The sequence below is a fragment of the Pogona vitticeps genome, chromosome 1, assembly GCF_051106095.1.
Source record: "Pogona vitticeps strain Pit_001003342236 chromosome 1, PviZW2.1, whole genome shotgun sequence".
NCBI lineage: Eukaryota > Metazoa > Chordata > Lepidosauria > Squamata > Agamidae > Pogona > Pogona vitticeps.
In genome coordinates, this window is record NC_135783.1 from 232,147,721 (window position 1) to 232,168,801 (window position 21,081).

The 21,081-nt window shown below is 39.8% G+C and overlaps 1 protein-coding gene across 8 annotated transcripts in view; it reads left to right on the plus strand.

Moving 5' to 3' along the window:
- Positions 1 to 21,081, plus strand: part of MYLK (myosin light chain kinase) — a 272,240-nt gene that overhangs the window by 189,352 nt on the left and 61,807 nt on the right. For all 8 annotated transcript variants that reach the window (XM_072985155.2, XM_072985164.2, XM_072985149.2 and 5 more), the window contains 2 exons: positions 2,082 to 2,198; positions 6,266 to 6,337. In XM_072985155.2, coding sequence (XP_072841256.2) covers positions 2,082 to 2,198; positions 6,266 to 6,337 — 189 coding nt within the window. The remainder of the gene's footprint in view (positions 1 to 2,081; positions 2,199 to 6,265; positions 6,338 to 21,081) is intronic.

Consider the following 21,081-nt stretch of genomic DNA (forward strand, 5'->3'; position numbering starts at 1 on the left):
CAGCAGGTTCAGTGGAGGCTCTCCATGGGAACCAGACCCTGATTTTTCTGCATTCTAGCTCATACATAACAGCCTCTGCAGATAGAACAAGCTGTCCTCTTGAGACACATCAATTTCATGCGAGGAAGGTGATGGTGAAGGCGGATGCCTGAAGAGGGCTAAGGTCAATTTCAATTTCTGAAAAACACATCTCCACACAGCTTGGGGTGTGCTGACTCACAAGTGAGTTTATCCTTTCTGTTTGCAAAAAATGTCTGAGTTCTGTAACTTCTATGATGTCAACACTTTCTTTTATGCACATTTGAGTTGTTTTGCTCTCACCAACACTTCTTTGAACATGGTTCGTTTTAGTCATATCATAACATTATTTGGCAAGGAATTAATAAATACAGAGGGAACACTGCTTATAAGAGAGGTGGCTGCATTGTTGAATTGCAGTCAAAGAGAGACTTTCTAACTAGATATAACTAAAGCTAGGATGTGGGATGTTCACATAACTCTTGAGTAGGAATGGACAGAGTGTAGCCGTCCAGATGTTACTGGACTGCATCTTCCATCAACTCTAGCCTGTAGAGCCAACAGAAACAAATACTGAAAACTGCAGTTCAACAGCATCTGGAAGGCAGCTGTAGAGTGAGTGAAGACTGAATCAGATCAAGTTTGCTCTGAATCTCCCAATCTATTTTCAAATCAGATTCAATGATATGAGTTCTCTCCCAGCCTCAGGTAAATTTCTGTTTCGCCCTGTAAAGATTCTTATTAAATGTGATATGAGTGTGTACATATTAGCTTTGAATATTAACTATATGACAACTGATACTGTGAGCCTAATGGGCAACCAAACAGTGTGACAGCTGAACAACTGCAAGTTTTCCATGGTATTAGTGAGGGTCACAACATCTGAAACAATACTGGCATTGCTCAATGACCCCATCTCTAATTAGCAAGTATTCTTTGAGTCTACTCTGCTTTCTGATATGTTCTTCTACATTGCTGAAGTCTTCACATATCCACACATCCACCTCATTTTCACAGGGGTTTCTTGCGATAGTTATTCAATCATTTTGGAGGGGGGGATCAGAAACCGTGACTTTTAAAGTTAGCTTCTTTGACATGGATGTCATTTCATTTTAGTGTCCAGTTCCCATGTGAGAATGAGACACTAAAGCTCCTGCACTTACATTTTGTAGAGGTAGGTCTAAATGTGTAACTGCATGTAAATGGCTGTACAAGATGGCAGAGTCCATTTACAATCAGGAGAAGCAGGTGGGCATGCTGTTGTGGCTCTTTGTATTTTAAGGCTCGTGGTGTTGGGAGAAGTATGTATTGGCTGTCTATGTGTTCAGGAAGTTTACAAAATTCATGATTCATTGTCAGTAGGCATTATACCAAGTGCAACTATTGCTCTTTTTAGCTCAGAACTGACTATACTAACTGGCAGTGGCTCTCTAGGATCTTCCAGATAGACAACATTTTCCATCCCTCTCTGAACATTCCACAAATTGAACCCAGGACCTTCTATGTGCAAAGCAGGTGCTTTGCCATTAAGTTATACTCAGCACTCTACAATAGTACAGTTTAAGGCAATAATTCCCAGACCTGATTCCCTGGATGTTCTTAGACTACAGTTCCTAGAAGCCCTAGACAAGACAGCCAATACTGAGGGATTCTGAGAGTTCTAGAGCAAGAATATATGTGAAGTTTGGGAACCAGTGGTTTAATGGGAGGCATGCCATGTGAGTTAGCTATTTCTCACATTACAGGAACTATTTTCATGGTTTTGCAGTACATGGAGAGTTAAAGTGCAGTCATTTGTCATGCCATCATTTGGAAGGGAACCTGAACTAACCATTGGAAGGATGCTAGCAAATAAGAATATGTCTTGAGAGAGGCAGCTGGTACTTCTCTCAAGATGTCTCTGCCTATGGTTTGGTAAGATAGAAGACAGATCTTTAAAAGTTTGCCTTGCATATTATTCTGCTTGGATAAGAATACATTGATGTTTAAGAGAGCTAAATTTCTACAGCTTATAAGGCCTAGTTGCTGTTTTTTAATCTTAAACCTCTCTTCTTTTCCATTAGGACCACTGCTCTCACTAACCATCGATAAGGCATTTCCTGAAGATTCGGGCCAGTATAGATGCATAGCTGAGAATGCTGCAGGACGGTCGGAGTGTGCTTGCAGTGTTTCAGTGGAAGGCAAGTATGCTGTCCTAAGCTGATAACCCCTTGTAGTGTTCTCCTACCCTAACTCAACTTAATGTAATTCTGACCTTCTGTAAGCTCATCTTCATCTGATTCTCAATTGTACAATTGTGAAGGAACGAGATGTTCTGTTTCTTTTTTTCTCCTGCATTCCTTCCATGGAAATATTGTAACTCAGTCCCTAAAACAAACAGTGAAACCAGCCATACAAGCTAAACACTGCATTCATATCAATATGTGTCTAGAGACCCTGTGTGGCCACTCAGGTTGATGAAACCAGCCTTCTGAATTGGCTTAAAAGCCTTCTCAGTAATATCAGGATAATTTCTGTAGTACCACTATTAGAGTTTCTGTGTCTTTCTGAAGTTTCCTGCAGACAAGGGCCTTTGGGGCTTTTAAGCCATTGGGTCAGTTTTTAATTAAATAAATAAACAAAACAGATACACATGCTCTGTTCTTGCACTTGCTTTCATGCTCTTGTGCTAGAATTGTGACAGAATTTAACAATGAGTAGTGGTGAGTAGAACCCTATACTGTGCTAGTAATTTGTGTTTAACTATTGCTGTCCTATGCTTACTCCCACCCAAAATTGTTGTGCAGATGAGGAAAAGACCAATCAGCACAACTTGGAAATGCTAGTTTCTTTGGAGTAGAGTCCCATAATCCCTCAGCTAATGTGGCTGGGAAAGGTAGGAAAAAAATTACCTTTTCTGAGCTCCCCTTGTTCTTGAGGCTTCCAGGAAGCAACTGTCCATCAGTATAGCTGGTTAGGTAGGAAAAATAGAGTACAATTCCCATCTGCACTTGTCTTCATAGCTGGAATAATTTTTGAATGCAGTTTTATACATTTGCTCTTTTGGATGAACATTGAAGAGTACAATGGTGCCTCGCTAGACAATTGCCTCGTGGGACGAAAAACCCGCAAGATGGTTGTTTTTTGCGATCACTTTGGTGCCTTGCAATACGTGTTTTTTTTCCTATGACCGTGCTTCACAAGACTTATTTTTAAAAGACTGATGCATAGGGAACCTCGCAAGATGATTTTTTCACAAGATGACAATTTTCGCGGAATTAATTAAAATCGTCTTGCGAGGCACCACTGTATAATAGCATAAAATACTGTCAAATCAGACCAAAGGTCCATCTATAATAGTTCCTGATCTTGGGCTTCTAACATGGTTTGGGACTATTATTCCTACCATTCTCAGTGAGCGCAGCCAGCTGTCGGTAGTCCAATTTCGATTTCAACTAGACTCATCTCAATTTCAATAGATGAGCTGGGTTCCAGTTGCTTATGGAAGAAAGGGAAAATCAGTATATCAATCCCCCCCCATCTTGCATCATTTTATAAATTTCCATCATTTCTTTTCCTGAGCTATGTACATATTCATTTATATGATTCATGTCCTACCTTTCCGCTAGAGCTGGGATTTAAGGCAGCTCATGGCAAGCTGGAAGTGACACAGATAACAAAAAACAAAAATATAAAAACAAAAATTTTATGACAAAAGTTTATAGTGTTGAAACATAATCAAACCAGTTATAGTATTAAAACAACACTGAATTAGAAATCAGTTTTAAAAGCTCCTTAATCTTCCTCCATGCTCTCTCGCTCTCTCTATTAACCTAATTACAATGTCTCATCAACAGGAGTCCCCAATAAATTGCCTCCTTCAGGCATTATCTGGTTTGCAAGAAATTGTTCAGGCATAGCTCATGGCTGGAGCTATAACTCTCTGCTGGTGTTGCATCAGTCAACATCTCTCCAGTTGTCTTATCACAGGAACTGGCCTTCTTCCCACCTATTTCGTTATGGGACAGAGACCTGCTATGTGCTGAATATCAAAGGGATTGATGGCATGGCAATTTTTGGTGTCCATTTAAAAGTCAAGAGGATTAAGGCCTCATAGGCAGCCTCTGCCATTAATTCTTTTGCGGAGTCTACCTCCCTATTACATAGCCCTTCAGTCATTTACAGATAATTCCTGAAGAGGTGAGAGCTTGGCAAAGGGCATTAAACAGGATCCTGGCTTCTGTGAGATGTATGAGCCAGGATACTTGAAGACCATATAAGGAAAGGCCTCCACTCCCTCAGCTGCTTAGCCAGTTTACATAGAGCTTGTCAGCTTTTTCAGGAACCTTCAGAGGTGCCATCGTCTCTGTGTTTGCTTCTGATCATCATGATGCTGGGACAGCACTGAGGCATCTTTATTCTCCAGTATTCTTCATTTAAAGCCATTAGGTAGTTTTGTGGGCACTGGAAAGCTTCAAGATCTTTTTTCTTACCCTGAGGCAAGAACCCACATACTTCTGTAAGATAATCATTAAACACTGGGAAATGTTGCTACAGATGGGAATGTTTTCTAGTTGCTTCTTTGACTTAAGTACCTCATTGTCCAGATTTATGCCCAGTTTCCCCAGAGTCATCATAGAGGTTAAGAGTTCATGCCCTGGGATAAACATCTTTCTTATTTCAGATTCTTTGTAGAACAGTTAAACGCCACTTGTTTTGTTTTGTTTCATTCTTTCACTCAGAAGCTATCTATATATTGACAAGTCAGGAAAATTGTGACCCACTGTTTTGCTCCACATGCGCTTGTATGGCTGTAGATTCCAGTGGTAGGACAGGAAGGGTGCTATGGACATAAAGAGGCCCTGTCTCTGGTATGCAACAGTGTAGTTTTGCAAGGAGAATCTGTTCATGTGTTTACATTTTATTTATGATTGGTTTCCACATGGTTTCCTATCTATACCCAGATCAGTTTAATTTTAGCAAGCTTGTTGCATAATGTATCTTGTTTGTCCACACATACCTGCATTGGTGATTTGTGGCTTAAACCAGGGGACCCCAACCCCCCGTTCTCCAGCCCAGTGCCAATCCGTGACCATGGCAGGACTGGGCCATGGAACAAATATCCTGCATGTACACCCGCATGCACGGCCCGCCACCCACAGACAGAGGTACCCCACCCACTTGCGAGCATACTCCGCTCCTCCGTGAGCGAGCTCCGGCCCTATGTGAACATGCCCTGCCCATTCACGCATACGGGCGAGCATGTTCTGCCCCTTTGTGCATGTGTGTGAGTGCACCCTGCCCCTTTGCACATGCACCCAAGTGCACCCCTCTCCTCCGCGACCCCCCCCGCAAGCACAGGGGTGCTCCCACCCCCCACGAACAGACCTCCCCAACTGGTCCGTAACTCAGAAAAGGTTGGGGACCACTGGCTTAAACAACTAAAGGGGAAAAGTGGAATTAGTTTTCATAAATAGATATTTGCTTTTTTGTAAGTTATTAACTATTACTTAATTGTGTAATAGTTACTCTCTACAGATAAATGAACCAAAGGCTTGCAAAGGTGTAAGATTCCTATAGGAGAATAATAAACATCTTGTGAGCTTATAATACATGCATTTCTAGACCATATCTGCCTATGGAGTTTGCAACATTTTTGTCCCCCAGTTGATTGTAGTTAAAAGCTTTAAAAAAAAAAATAACAAAAATTCACAAATCTTGTCTACTAATTGAGCATACTGCAATGATCCTTCTGTCAGACCATTTTGACTTTCAGAAGATCCTGTTTCCAGGGCTGGTTTCTGCATTTACCTTTATTTACCTCTGTACTTTTATTCCTGAATTCAGTTCTTTCAGCTTGATGCTCTTATTTTTAAGAACTCCTTTCCTCTAAGCTGCCTCCATTTGATCCCTGTGTTTTCAAAGCACAGAATCCTCCACTTGGGGCTTGACCTGAGTGGAACAATATTACTTACTTTTTCTGAAGTATTAAGATTATCCATGGATCCTTTAAAGAATTCTAAATATAATATCTCCTGGGCATCAGAGAAAGCTATTTTTATTGTTTCCTTCAGAATTTAATCTGCTCAAGTGGTTGTGCACAATAAACCTTGTATAAACATAACAGTAGCCAACAATTTCCACCTACATTCCAGATCAATCAGAAATTAATCAAAGGCAGAATCTGAGGTCTCTTTTCACCACACCCATTGTTCCTTAGCTCTAAATGACTGTTCCGATTCTTAACTGTACTTTTCTCCTGTTTCAGAGTCTTCAAGACCAACTGAAAAGAAAAGTAAAAAGCCAAAGAGCTCACTTCCTCCTACACTCGCAACAGAAAGTAAGTCATTCTGCTTTTACTGTTTGTTTGTTTTTTGTTAACTTTACACCAAGACTTAGGAACGTCTGGCTCCCAAGGTGCTCTCCATGATTGTGAGTATGGCTAAGATTAGACATAAAGGGAATAGCATCTCTGATACTTTGTACACTGACTGCAGCAAACTGTGTATGGACGGTTGTTAACTTCCTACACTGAGCAAAGCACATGTAGAGACTTCTGCTCATGTGGTTCTTCCTGATACTAGGCTTGCACGACGCACAAATTGAATTTCACAAGACTTCTCTGCATCATTTCTGCATCATATAAATACATCGTTAGGCAGAATCATATGGTTAGGATGTCTGTGGCCCATAGATACTTCAACCATGATAAGTATGCTTGTCTGAAGATGCCAACAAGACTCTTCTTTCTCACGTGTACATGTAAAAGAGTCTCAAACTGTAAAAATTAACTGGTACAATGGCCCATTTTACTAGGGTGTTGTTGTTGTTTAGTTAAGTCATGTCCGACTCTTCGTGACCCCATGGACCAGAGCACGCCAAGCCCTCCTGTCTTCTTAAAGTGTACCCCAGGTTAAATTATTGTGCATTTGAACCAGAATAATTCCACAGGGAATTGCCATAGTATTGTCAGTAAAGCAGGCGGGGGGGGGGGATTTATTATTCAAGCAGGAGAATTGTTTGACATACAGCGGGGTCTCTACTTAAGAACTTAATCCGTATTGGACGGTGGTTCTCAAGTTGAAAAGTTCTTATGTTGAATCTGCATTTCCCATAGGAATGCATTGAAAACCATTTAATCCGTATCTGCTCTTTTCCGTCCATAGAAACTACAGTGGAACCTCTACTTAAGAACTGAATCCGTTTTGGAATGGTGTTCTTAAGTTGAAATGTTCTTAAGTTGAAGCAAAATTTCCCATAGGAATGGACTGAAAACCAATTACTCCGTTCTGGCTGTTTTTTTTGTTATGTAGAGGTGCGTTCGTACATTAACCAAAGCTGGTTAATACGTACTCTACCACTATGGGGAGAATTTTTTTAACCTAAGATGACCTAAGGTTAAAAAAAGAGCAGGAAAGGTTTTTTTTCCTGTTCTTATCTTGGATTTCTGTTCTCAAGTAGAAACAAAATTTAGCAAATGGAGCTGTTCTTAAGTTGGATTGTTCTTAAGTAGGGACGTTCTTAAGTAGAGACCCCACTGTATCCAAATGCATGAAACCCATCCCCTCTTTACATGTGCATAGCCTGATTGTCACAGATTGTGTTAAAGCCAGACTGTCACTCCCACAATCAAAATGGTTGCTTCCATCTGTATGCAGGAGTGAGATCTAAGAATTAGAGAGGGTAGAAACGAGACTAAGAAGAGGGTACCCAACCACCCAGTGCAGCTTTTCCAGGGGCATTAGGGGGTTGGAGGGGAAAGGAGAACTGGAGAGAATGCTCACTCCATTCCATGGGAAGATCCTATGTGTAGAGTTTCCCTCATAAAAATTCTGGATCTGATCTACTGTCCTTATTTTTCTGAACCACTTCTTTGGAAGGAAGGTTCCTGTTTTTCCATAGTTGCACAGTCTAATGTGCTTTATGGCAACTAGGCAGCTCGTATGTGTTGACTCATTCTGCTTCTTGCCATAAAGTACATCAGACTGCTGATTCCACTGAGAGCAAAGCAATGTGACCTTTTGATCATTACTTTCTAACTATAGTATAACAAGCATCATAAAGATAGTGGTTGTTATGGCTTCCCCACTTTCCAGTTTTTCTCACTATGTTACAAATTCATGCACTTTTTTCCTGCTAAAGAGATGAATGTTGTGAGTGGGGGGTGGCGGCAGGAAATGAAAGCATGCAAACAGAATGTGTGAATTGCTGCGTAAGTGTCTTTTATTACTTAATGAACATTGGAAAGACAGTGTGAAGAAGATTTATCCTATTCACACCTTATGCTTTATACTCCCGTTTAATGATAATGTGTGAATTAGGCTTGTTCTCCGCCCCAACCATAGGTTTTTGGAAAACTCACTTTAAAAGTTAAGGGAGCCTTCAGTTCACCTGACTCTGTATTCTGGCTAAGACAGCAGGTTAACTCCAGTTTTGCTGGCCTGCTGATTTTACTGCTTGAAATAAACTTCCTTCTTCCTATTAAGAAAGGCTGCAATCTGAGGAATGTTGCCAAGAATCAGAATTAAAAACCTGTGTTAGTATAAATCAGTCAGAGGTGATGTACTTACCACTAGAGTAAAAGGACTAAATCAAAGTCTTGAAGCAGCTCCAGAATCTGTAGCTGTGTAAACAGGATTTCTATAGCAATTTTTTTTTCCAAATCTTGTGAAGATCAAGTGATGTGTTTTTATTCAGTTTAATATTAAAGGCAGAATTGTAATATTACTATTGAATAACAGAGAGAAACATGTGTTTCACTACTGCATACTTCTGTGTTTTTGATACTGTAGGTGCTGCTAAATTTCAAGTTGTCTTTTGTTCTTTTTGCTTTGTGTTAAGAATGGAAGACTTCCAGATCAATATTCCATCAAGGAAATGAGCTGAGAATGAGCGAGAGGCACAAAAAGTGTCTTCTTTCACATTCCAAACATAGGGAGCAGGGAGAAGAGTATCCCCTAAGTGGGTAGTTTTATTAACAATGGTCATTTAAAATGAATTATCTCCCCGTGCTATAGTCTAAAATTTTGTTTTATTTGGACGATTGCGCCTATAATTCCCTCCTATTATTTATTTATTTAAACTATTTTTACCTCACCTTTGTACTAAGAAAGTTCCCAAAGCAGCGTACATCATTAAAACATAATATTAAAATTAAAAATAGTGAATTATTCAAATATTAAGTAAATGACCCACTCACCATGCTGATTCTGGGAGTTGTACTCCAAAAGTGTAACTTTTCTTGGCTCGTGTAAAAGGAATGCTTTTAGATGTTTAATAGATGGATGGATAGGAATCGTGCTTGATTACCATGCCTTTCCATTCTAATTTCTCTGCTAGCCATCATCCTTGACAGTCATGCATTGTTTCTGGGCATAATTCACAGTGCAGATTTTAACCTATAAAGCCCTATCTCAAAGATCGTGTCTCCCTTTATGTGCCTGCCTTTTTGTCAAGGTCATCAGGGCAGGCCATTCCCTTGGTTCCACCACCATCCCAAGTGCATTTGGTGGGGATACAGGAGAGGGCCTTCTGTGTCGCTGCTCCCAGAGTCTAGAACTCCCTCCCTACAGGAGGCCAGGCTGGCCCCATCTTTGCTGTCCTTGTGCAAGCTGACGAAGACTTTTCTCTTCAGGAAAGCTTTCCCTTCGTAGCTGTCTGTCTGAGAGGGGTTTCTAAATGGATGGTTGTGCTTGTTTCTTTAAGTGTATTTTTAGTATTGATTTTATTTATTGTTAACAATATAATATTTGTTTAATTCTTCTTACTGTTTTTAGCTTTTACATATTGTCTTTTAATGATGTAAACCATCTTTTTAAGAAGAAATGTGGGTTGAAAACATTTTGAATAAATAAAATAAATGAAAAGGCCATACAATTGCACAGCTCTTACACTCATGCTGAATTCTGACTAATCAAAAGTCCAGAATGGGCAAAGCAATCCTGTGATTTGTCATTGCAAACTGTATCCCTTCAGAGATTTTGGGTGACATCTCTCATCAGCAATAGACAGCATGGCCTGTGGCCAGTGATGCTGGGATATGTATTCTAAAACATCTGTAAGGGTCCAGACCGGGAAAAACTGCTTTACATGTGCAGTTTTATACATGTAGAACATTTGTGTGTTTATAGGATCTCTTTCTTACTTATGCCAGACTTATTGCCATCAGCATCTTGTATCAGAAGGGGGTTGTTTTTCCAAAGATATAGTTTTTCATTGACGAGGGTGAATTGATTGGACAGTATCAGATATAGATGCTAAGCTTATATTTCCGTTAATTTATTGGTGCTGTTGCCTATTTATTGTCAGTTGTTTTAAATTTCTTGGAATTTTGACTAAAGCTTATTTGGACTGCAGTTTTATAAAAAAAATTATAGGAGAAATTATTTAGGTAAAAGTTACTATATTGCCCAGTTTTATGGGTGTTCATGTTTGGATAGAAATAAATGTTGTTAAAATTTTCCTCTTTTTAGATTTATGTAAGGTGAAGCATTTCATAGTGAGATGAGTTCAATAATGTTTATACAATCTTGCTACTAAAAACCTTAAAGTTATGTCTTTCTGGAGTTGGTGTAAACATAAAAGCTCATTTTGCAGCTTGCTTTTCCACATATTTTTTTCAAGACTTCCAATTGTATGAAAGTTTCTTTTAAAAAAAAACTCACAGTCTTGATCATTAGAAAAAAAATGGAAAATCCATCAAGACTCCAAGGAATTGCTATGACTTCAAAGCTGTTCTTAGGCGCTTGGATGCCATGGCTCTGTGGTAGTTTTAAGCTTGTTTGACCAAGCCTGAGGAAGACCAGCTATGTTAAAGCTTAGGCATGTGACTCCAGGTGAGATGAGAAGTACCGGTATGTCAGACATTAGATTGTTGCAGAAAATGCTTGAAAGATTTACAGCAATCCAAAAACAATCAAGAAAAAGTGGGCAGTCTTTCCAGATGCCATGTTTGGACATCAAAGCTTTTAACTATATGTTATTAACTAATTTATTATTTTATTTTTACTGCTAGGTAGAAGAGGTATTTGTGGGATTTTGACCTTCAAGTGCCAAAATACTTGGTTTGCTTTGAGTATTTGTGCCTTCATTTGAAGTAGGAGTTAATTGTCCCATGAGACAGCACAGTAACAGATAAACTAACTGTATTTAGCTTTATTTCCCAAAGTTGGGGATAGTGCCAATTCAACCAGAGGGAATCTGCCGATAATAACTATAATAATCAGCAGTGAAAAAAATCAGAGGATCCCTTTGCATTTGGAGACTTTCTATAAGGATATGTGTAAAATCCTGGAGCGAGAAGTAACAAGCCTTTTTAGAACTTTGTCTAACTAGCCTTGCTCTTCAATAGAAGGATGTAAGTGATATAGTTGTTCAAGTGGCAGGTTTTTGGAGAGTTTTGCCTTTGTGTTCATTGTGGAAGTATACCCAGATAAAAATTTAAAAATAATTTAAAATAAATTAATAACAAAATAAAAATATTCTCTCAAAAAGTAGCTGCTTTCATGGGTACATACACTTCTTCAGACATTTCAGAGTGAAGGAAAACCATAGAAATATACACAACAGGCACAGAAAATGTCTTAAGGTGACAGTAGCACTACTGACATAAGGGATTAATAACAAGAATGTGGATTGCATAGTTATCCTGATTTCAGTGGATAACCCTACACTTCCATGAGGTGTGAAGAAGCAATAGCATCAATTCAAGTCAGCTCCTGAAGAGCCAATTGCACTATACAAAGGAGCAACAGTTGAGGTAGTTCTTTATTAAGAGTTGTAGACAAGATGGTATGGTAGAAATGCAGTCTTGTTGACATGCATGTAATTCTTTCAGAATCCTGTGTATCACACTCATTTCTGCAACATTTGCATTGCATCGATAGCTTTCTTTTCAGTTCTTTGCTTAGTGTCTTGAGAGAAAAACCTCATAGGACAGGAAACAAAACTGAGAGAGTTGAATGAAAGAAGTATGATATGTATGGTATGTTGATGTGAAATTCCATCTGACACAATTTAAATTGATCTAAACACTTAATTAGCAGTCATTTTGCCCAAGGGAAACTTTTAAAGTCATGTAGCATTTTGAACTGTAATTCATTTCAGTAAATTCAGTTAAGGACAGCCCCATCTTTGCTGTCCTTCCACAAGCAGGCAAAGACCTCTTCGGTGAATGACTACTTGAATGAGTTATTTAATGAGCCTATTAAACAGATTGTTGAAGCTTACTGCTTTGAATGTGCTTTTAGTATTGTTTTTGTCTGTTGTGTTGTAGTGTGTAGTGTGGTATTTGACCCTTCCTAGTATTTGTATACTTACTGGCTCTAAATATTGTTTTTAGATCTAAATACTGTTTTTAAATAATGTAATGATGGGTCCATTTTAAGGAGAAAGGCATAGTAATAATAATTTGAATGAATTGTGACCTTAATTCATTTTTCTACCAAAGTTTCACCAAATAATTTTCCTAGAGATATCTAAACAGATGTAAGAGAACCCTTTGAAGATTGAGAAAAAATTCCCCTTGGTGCTCACCTCAAATGCTCTCTCAACTATTTTGAACAGTTTACTCTTTGTTTAATGTTGTTTAGTGTTATTTTTGTCTCTGTCTTTTGAGGGCGTGGGGAGGGGAGCTCATAAGCCCTGGCCGGTGGAAGTCATTTGGATCTGCTAATAATCCAGATTCAAACACAGGTAAAGCAGACTATCCAGTCATATCAGGAGGTCTGATTGCATTCTTCTGAGACTGCATTCCAACTTTTCAAAATACTCCTTGGTGTGACAAAGTCAGGAATGAGGAGGGTGCGGGAAGAACACACATGGATATGGGAGGCAGTGCTTGTGGGTGCATCTCTCTGCTCTTAGTTGTGTGTTGGTATACCCTTTTAAAGCTTAAAACCCAAACAGACCTGTGGCTTTTTACTAATTAGCTGTATTCCTCTATTGACATAACTTCCTGTCACTCTCTCTGGATGTATTGCTCCTTCCATTTCACTCTCCAGTTATTTCCTTCTCCCGTCATGCTTCCCTTTAGCCCTGTATTCTTTCTTCAAGGAAATGTATTAGAGTAACATTTAGAAACTTCTTCCTTCCTTCCTTCCTTGCCTTGCCTTGCCCCCTTCTAGTGGTTCAAAATGTTTTGTGGTTTATTGAATCTTTAAGGAAACAAATCTTCTTGTCTGCTACTGCATGAAATCTGTCTGATTTTATGTCAAACAAAAGTCTTGGCGAGGTTATTCTGTTCTTGTGCTGAGAGAAGTTAATAAACATCATCCTTGACATTGTCCAGAACAAAATCTATGGAAAATGCTTTTGGTTATTTTCTTTTACTTGATATACCACTTAGTGCTGGGTTAAAGTACACTGTATTTGGCCCTGCAAATATTGGTGCAGATGGGAAAAGAGAATTGGTTCAACCAATTTTGCTAAGGTGAAACTGAAAAATACCGCTGCTTTGTTTTGTATTGTTTTTCCATTCATAAAAGAAGGAAAAGTTTATTACTACTTTAAGCCACTTTCCATGTGCTCTTAGCAGCCCTGCGGTATTCCTTTTGTACTTTGGGTCAGAATGTCAGTGGAGATGAAGCTGCATCGTGATTTGCAATGTGTTCTTCTTATAGACTGCCTCATAGCTCTTAAAGGATTCTCTGGATGGTTTACAGTTTAATTATGCAGGCTACATATTATTTCCCCCACTCCTAGTGAACTGGGTACTAAAATTACCGATCTCGGAAGGGTGGAAGCCTGAATCAACCTTGAGCTGACTACCTGAGCCCATGGGCTTTTGCGTCCCAAGTTTCAGAGGAAGCACCAGTGGACTGCTGAAGGAAGCCAGAAGACTGGCCTTGAAATTATTGATTTCTTCAATCCTTCTCCAAAACTCACTAGCATTTCCTTTTTACAGAAGGGTGGATATTCCCATGAAAGTGTTGGAAGGGATGGCTATTAGCCACAGAATTTTTACATTTTTCTAGAATGGAATAGAAAGTTTTAGCAGCACCAGTGCAAAAGAATTTAATCGTGGCACAGTGGTTAAACTGCTGTACTGCATCCAAAACTGTGCTAATGACCTGGGTTCAATCCCAGGTAGCGGCTCAAGGTTGACTCAGCCTTCTATCCTTTTGAGGTCAGTAAAATGAGTACCCAGCTTCCTGGGGGGGGGCAATGTGTAGCCTGTATAATTAACTTGTAAACTGCCCAGAGATTGCTTGTAGTGCTATGAGGCGGTATATAAGCAGCAAGCTTTTGCTTTTAATCCAAAAAGACATGTCAAAAGCTTTTTGTCATTTTTGTTATTTCCATAAAGGAGAAGATACACAAAGCATTTATTTGCTTTGTATTTTAGGATGGGGATCATCTGTCTGTCACTGTAATCATGCATGCACTGCTTGGGTGTTTGCTCTTTAAAAGTAAAATGAAGACCCAGCCAGGTAAAAATGTAGGCTGCAAGAGTGACTTTGTATTAATATCACTCTAGAAACTTTGGTAGAAGTTACCTCAGTAGGACTGTATGTAACCAAATCATAAAGTTCCTTAATTTATTTTCCATTTTCCCATATCTTTCTCAATGAAAGATCAGTTTTTATAGGTTTATATTATAAAAGCACCTAATAGATATAGCCTCAATTAATATTGCAAAATTTGCCTCAGCCCTTTTCCTGCTGAAGAAGGATATTGCTTATCATGCAAGGTTCAAACCTCTTCTATAAAAATAGAAAACTTAACAGTATCATCTCTTCCTTCCAGAGTTCTAGATCTGGTCATGTCTCGTATTTGCATTTTTCCAGCTCAGGATTGAAATACCAAGACATACATAGCAAATATTGTACACAAATGTTTGCTATGTATGTCTTGGTATTTCAATCCTGAGCTGGAAAAATGTTCGTATTGTTTTAGTTAAAAGAATTACTTAATCAATTCCATTATGTCTTTGTTATTGAGATATCATATAAATACAGTTCATTTTAAGGCAAGATATTTTTTTAACATATGATTAAATTTAGATACTTGAAACAAAGAAAGAATGGTGAAAAAATAATTACTTCAACAAAATTGTGTGGGAAAAGTAGAGCCCTGGACAATCTACTATAACTCCATAAAGTTAGAAAGCGTACTGTATTTCCACCCCCCTCATCTCATCTAGTAATCCATCATTTGGATTCTCTGATGGTAGTGTCAAATAACAGAAATCACAAAATAGCTGTTTACTTACTTACTTACTTACTTACTTACTTACTTACTTACTTACTTACTTACTTACTTACTTACTTACTTACTTACTTACTTACTTACTTACTTACTTACTTACTCCCAATAAGGGGACCCAAGACAGCTGAAAATATTAAAAGGAATAGGATTAAAATATATAACATTTAAGTTTGTTTAAGAAATCCTGATTTGTGAAAATATTGTGATGATGATATTCTGGGAATTGTAATGCCATTTGAGATGCCCAGAAACTTAGTCCATTGTATTTTGCATTCATTGTGTGAAATAGGCAAAGTTTTACTTCTTAGTGATTCCCAAGGAGAAATCTGCTTAAATGCTTTTATACCTAAATGATTTCTATTTGCACCTCAACTTCGAAATTTGTGGGGAGAGCCAAACATACAATTTAGGAATTTTTGAGAATTTCTGAGAGAGCCTGACCCCACCTATGCCTTTGAGTAGGTTTAAATATTTGCATTTTAAAAGGCTTCAGGTTTGAAGAGTAACCTAAGACAGCTTGAATAGAGTAAAATAAAGAAACCATGGATATGAATAGACCTTGAGGCTGATCAAGTTATTTGAGCACCTAAGGCCAGAAAATCTCACTATCATTTTTTCTTGAAAGTAAAGGTGGAGCCGTAATACTGTATATTTGCCCATTTGCCACCTATTTTTGATATGCAGAATCAGTTGCCTGAGTCAGCTGCCCGGCTGTGCTTAGTAACAGGACTGGATCTGTCGGATTTAATTTCAGTTTCCCCATGCAAGATTCTAAACTTGAGTGACATGACTGTTTAATTATTAATTATTAATGTATGATTTCCGTAAATTAAGCCACCTTTTTGTTCTCCCACTATAGAGTGTATATGTTCTTGTCCTTATATGCAAATGTTTTCTAAAAGCTATCAGCATACAAGTGGAAATTCAGATATTATATATATAAAGCAGTAGGGAAATTGTTCTGGTGGTACAAGCCATTCTGCCTTGGCACCCAGTTAAACTTATGCTAGGTATGCTACTTGAGTCTTAGCCAGATTATTATGCTTTATAGTTTATGCCATCTGGACACATGCTGTGACTGAGTTGATACTGGCAAAGAGCAGGATTTTCCATGAGGGCTTTATTTACAGTTTATTTTCTGCATGGGGACAGACAGGCAGAAAGGGTGATGGTTATTGATTAGCAAGCTTCGAAAAGTGGCTTTTATTTTGAATACCAGCCATGCTGGCTGAGGGGTTCTGGGAGTTGTAATGTCATCTGAAGGTCCTATCATAGAGGTGTTTCCAGAAGGCTTTATAGCTTTTTAGCAGCAAGCATTCCTGAAATCAGAGATGCAAAACTAAGTAAAGGCTAACAGTATACCCTTAGTTCTTATTTAGATAGTGGTTGAACTCCCTAACAGGGACGTGGTGGCGCTGCGGGCTAAACCGCAAAAGCCTGTGCTGCAGGGTCAGAAGACCAGCAGTCGTAAGATCGAATCCACGCAACGGAGTGAGCGCCTGTCGGTTGTCCCAGCTCCCGCCAACCTAGCGGTTTGAAAGCATGGAAATGCAAGTAGATAAATAGGGACCACCTCGATGGGAAGGTAAACAGCGTTCCGTGTCTAAGTTGCACTGGCCATGTGACCACGGAAGATTGTCTTCAGACAAAACGCTGGCTCTATGGTTTGGAAACGGGGATGAGCACCGCCCCCTAGAGTCGAACACAACTGGACAAAAATTGTCAAGGGGAACCTTTACCTTTACCTTTTACCTCTACTCCCTAACAGATAAATAAACTGTTAAACCTTTTCTATTAACTTTCCTGTTTATCTCAAATATTGCCAACCAATCTTTATATAATTTAAAAATGTTTGTTAAAAATCTTTTTATATAAATAGGAAAGTTAACATGGAAAATACCTCCAAAATGATAAGCAGAATGTAAAGTCCCCATATATATATCCCAGCTCCTCGCCAACCTAGCAGTTCGAAAGCATGTAAATGTGAGTAGATAAATAGGTACCATCTTGGTGGGAAGGTAAAACGGCGTTCCCTAGTCATGCTGGACACGTGACAACAGAAACCGTCTTCGGACAGGCGCTGGCTCTATGGCTTGAAAAGCGGGATGAGCGCCGCCCCCTAGAGTCAGACACGACTGGACTAAAAAATGTCAAGGGGAACCTTTACCCTTTACCTTTAACTGCTGACAGCACACCTTTTGATCTAGAGGATGAAAGCCAGAAGATGCTTTGGATAACAGGAGACAATTGGTTAGGGTATTGTATTTTGCCGTTACTGGCCCAGCATTCACATGACTTTGGGCACCTTAAGATTTCAAGAGACCTCAGCAGCACCCAGGGCTGGCGGATGTGTGGCTCTCCAAGATATTTCTGGTCTACTGATCCTATAATCCATCACTATTGGCTATACAGGCTATAACTGGTGGAACTTGTAAAACAAAAAAGATATGGACAAGAACAATTGTTTTGCTCCTCCTCCAGATCCAGTGTTTTGGATTTCTCATAATATCCCAGAACATCTTGATACAGATACTGTATTGCTCACAAAAAACTGAAATGGCCATTATTGTTCTGACCTGTCAACAGTGCCAACAATGGGGTCTCTAGGAATTAGGGATGGAGATTTGTGATTTGTGACTTGCTGTTGAATTGGACTTAAGTCACACCTGCAACTTGATTTGGACTCAACTTGGGGATTTCTGGGGCAACTTACAATTTGGTTTGCAACTCATATCCATTTATCTGAGTCACGTTGTCAAGTCCTTGTGCCCCCCCCCCCATTGGCCTACCTGCTGCTCCCACCATCATCTTCAAATGCATCACATCAGAGGGCCTTTCATGGTGACACTCTAGCCTGCCGTAGTCAGAGGGCAGGACCTCCAAACTGCCTCTTCTTGTAAGTAGCCCTGTTGATGCTCTAGCCTGCCATAGAGTGCCACCAGGGTGACTTACAGGAAGAGGTTGGTCAGAGGACCTGCCCTTGGAGTACATCAGGCCAGAACATCACTATGAAAGGCCTTCTGCCTTCCTCCTGCTTCAGAAGGTCTGCCTGCCCTGGCCTATCAGCTGGTCAGCACATGCGTTGGGGGAGGCAGTGGCCTGGCTCCCAAACAGAGACAGCAGCAGATAGGCCAATGGCAGTGCAGGCGGGCAGTGGGAGGCCCAAGTCTTTCATACCAAGTCCTGAGTCCCAAGCCTCGGGGCAGCAGGGTAAGCAACTTGAGACTCAGACTTGGGTCCCAAGACTTATCAACATTCCCTGCCTGGAATTATTTGGGTCTCAGCATACCAAGACGTCAGGTGCTGAGGTTGTATTGGACCTTTCTTGACCCAGCAGGACTCAATTTGCTTTATTCCACTCTGTAATCAGAGGCATAAATAGTGAGGGTGCAGAAATGAGCAAATTCCTTGGGGGAATGCTGCTGGTTGGTTCTTACAGGCCTTATGTTCATGCTGTTCCACTTGGGTGCCTAATGTTTTCATCAGGGAGAGAAGGATGACCCATGCCAGCATAAGCCCTGAGTGAGTCAAGTCATATGGATGACAACAGAGAGGGGTGATAACATGGGGAAAGTGCAACAGAATTCATGTTCATACAATATTTGACTGTATGAGCATGATGTGAGCAGCATCTTACATTTGACAAATCCTTTCCAGCTTTCTATCTCCATTCCCAAACACCTTCCTTGCTAGCTTCTGGATGTTCCTTTTCTGTGCAGAGCTGCGAAGTGGAATCTGGGCTGTGTCTTCCTTCCTTCCTGCCTGCCTGCCTGCCTGCCTGTCTGTCTGTCTGTCTGTTCAGGAAGACCTGGGTGCAAAGGTGGCAACTCCAGGCAACTTGGAAACTGTAATAGATATGTAAGCCTGTGGTTAAATACCCCTGGATTTTATTTTATTTTTTAATCATTTGCTGTTCGTAATTTGCTATCATAAATATATAGAATGCCTTATTTGAGGTAGTATTATAGATTAATAATAACAACATCCTGACATAAAATTTGCAACCATATTTTATATATTTACAGTTTAATAAGCCATTATCTGGTACTATAATGTATTCATTCTCTATCTTTTCATGGATTTTTCTTCAAAGATATTCAGCATTCTTTTGTTATACAGAATCAGTAGGATTCCATAATATAAAATTTAACAATCAGTAGTACTGTCTCCTTTGCAGAACTATCCATACTAATAGGCACAGTGAGTTGACTATCCTAATTAGCCAGTTCAGACTACCAGGGCATCAAAGTGTTGTTTGTTTTTTTAAATATTATTTATTATTGTTGCTGTTGTTGTCAGGGAGGGGATCATTTTTGTATTTTCCATCTCAGGTGCTTAATTGGTCATTTACTATTGGGGAGAACATCTATTTCAGGCAGCAAAATCTTTGACTGGCCCTTCTACTTCATTCATGTTAGAAGCAATCCCAGAAGTACAAGCTGGATTTCAAAGGGGCAGAGGAACTAGAGACCAAATTGCTAGCATGCACTGGATTATGGAGAAAGCCAGAGAGTTCCATAAAAACATCTACTTCTGCTTCATTGACTACACAAAAGCATGGCAGAAAGTGAGGAGGAATTAAAGAACCTCTTAATGAGGGTGAAAGAGGAGAGTGCAAAAAACAGTCTAAAGCTCAGCATCAAAAAAACTAAGACCATGACCGCTGGCCCCATTACCTCCTGGCAAATAGAAGGGGCAGATATGGAGGCAGTGACAGATTTTACTTTCTTGGGCTCCAGGATCACTGCAGAGGGTGACAGCAGCCACGAAGTTCAAAGATGCCTGCTTCTTGGAAGGAAAGCAATGATAAACCTAGACAGCACCTTAAAAAGCCACCCTTCCCCCCTGCCTTAATTCAAAGTTTCTCTTTTTCTTGACTGTTCTTTTTCATAGTTTAGAGTCAGTCTCTCTCATTCACTCTCACTCCTTCTCTCTCTCTCTCTCTCTCACACACACACACACACACACATCCATCCATCCACCCACCATTTTCTCCCTCCCTCCATTTTCTCCCTCAGTTTTCTACATACATTTAAATAAGCTTGATAAAGTCCTCGGTCTCTTGCACCTTTCTTCCCTCCTTCCCTTGCTTGCTCCTTTCCCTCCTGCTGCTTCTTTGCAGTCATTTCCAGAGGAAGCAGTCATTCAGAAGCCCCGGATTGATTGATTGATTACCTGGGGCTAATCCACAGCTGCAACCAATTCAGGAGGCTTATCTCTGATCTCTGAACTAACAGAGGATTTACAGGTGCCCTGCTGCAACCAAAGAAGTAACAGGGAGAGATGGCTTACAATTTGAGGTTTGGCTGCAGAGGGTGGGGGTGGGAGGGAGGGAAGGGGGTAACACTCTGCTCATTACCCCCAGGATTTTCACTTTTACCCCATTTGGGGTAATTTACCCCTGTTCCCCGACCTATGGAATAGAGGTAATACAGGATGATAAGAAAGCCCTCAGTTACTCATGTTTGTGAAGCCTGTCCTTTTGTCATGCCTTATTTTGTTTCCCCGAAAATAAGGCAGGGTCTTATTCTAACTTTTTGCTCCAAAAACACATTAGGGCTTATTTTCAGGGGATGTTTTATTTTTTTCATGTGCAACATTCCACACTTATTCACATCTAGTCATGCCATCTTCTTCTGGTTGCTGCACCATGGTGGAGAGCAGGGTTTCACTTAACTAGGGCTTATTTTTGGGGTAGGGCTTATATTACAACCACCCTGAAAAATCATACTAGGGCTTATTTTCAGGTTAGGTCTTATTTTGGGGAAAACAGGGTAGGTCAACAGCTGCTCTCTAGTAAGTAGGCATGTTGGGAGTAGAGGACAATTGCAGAATGGAGGATCATGGCAAATGAACACTTTCTACATATTGAATTTT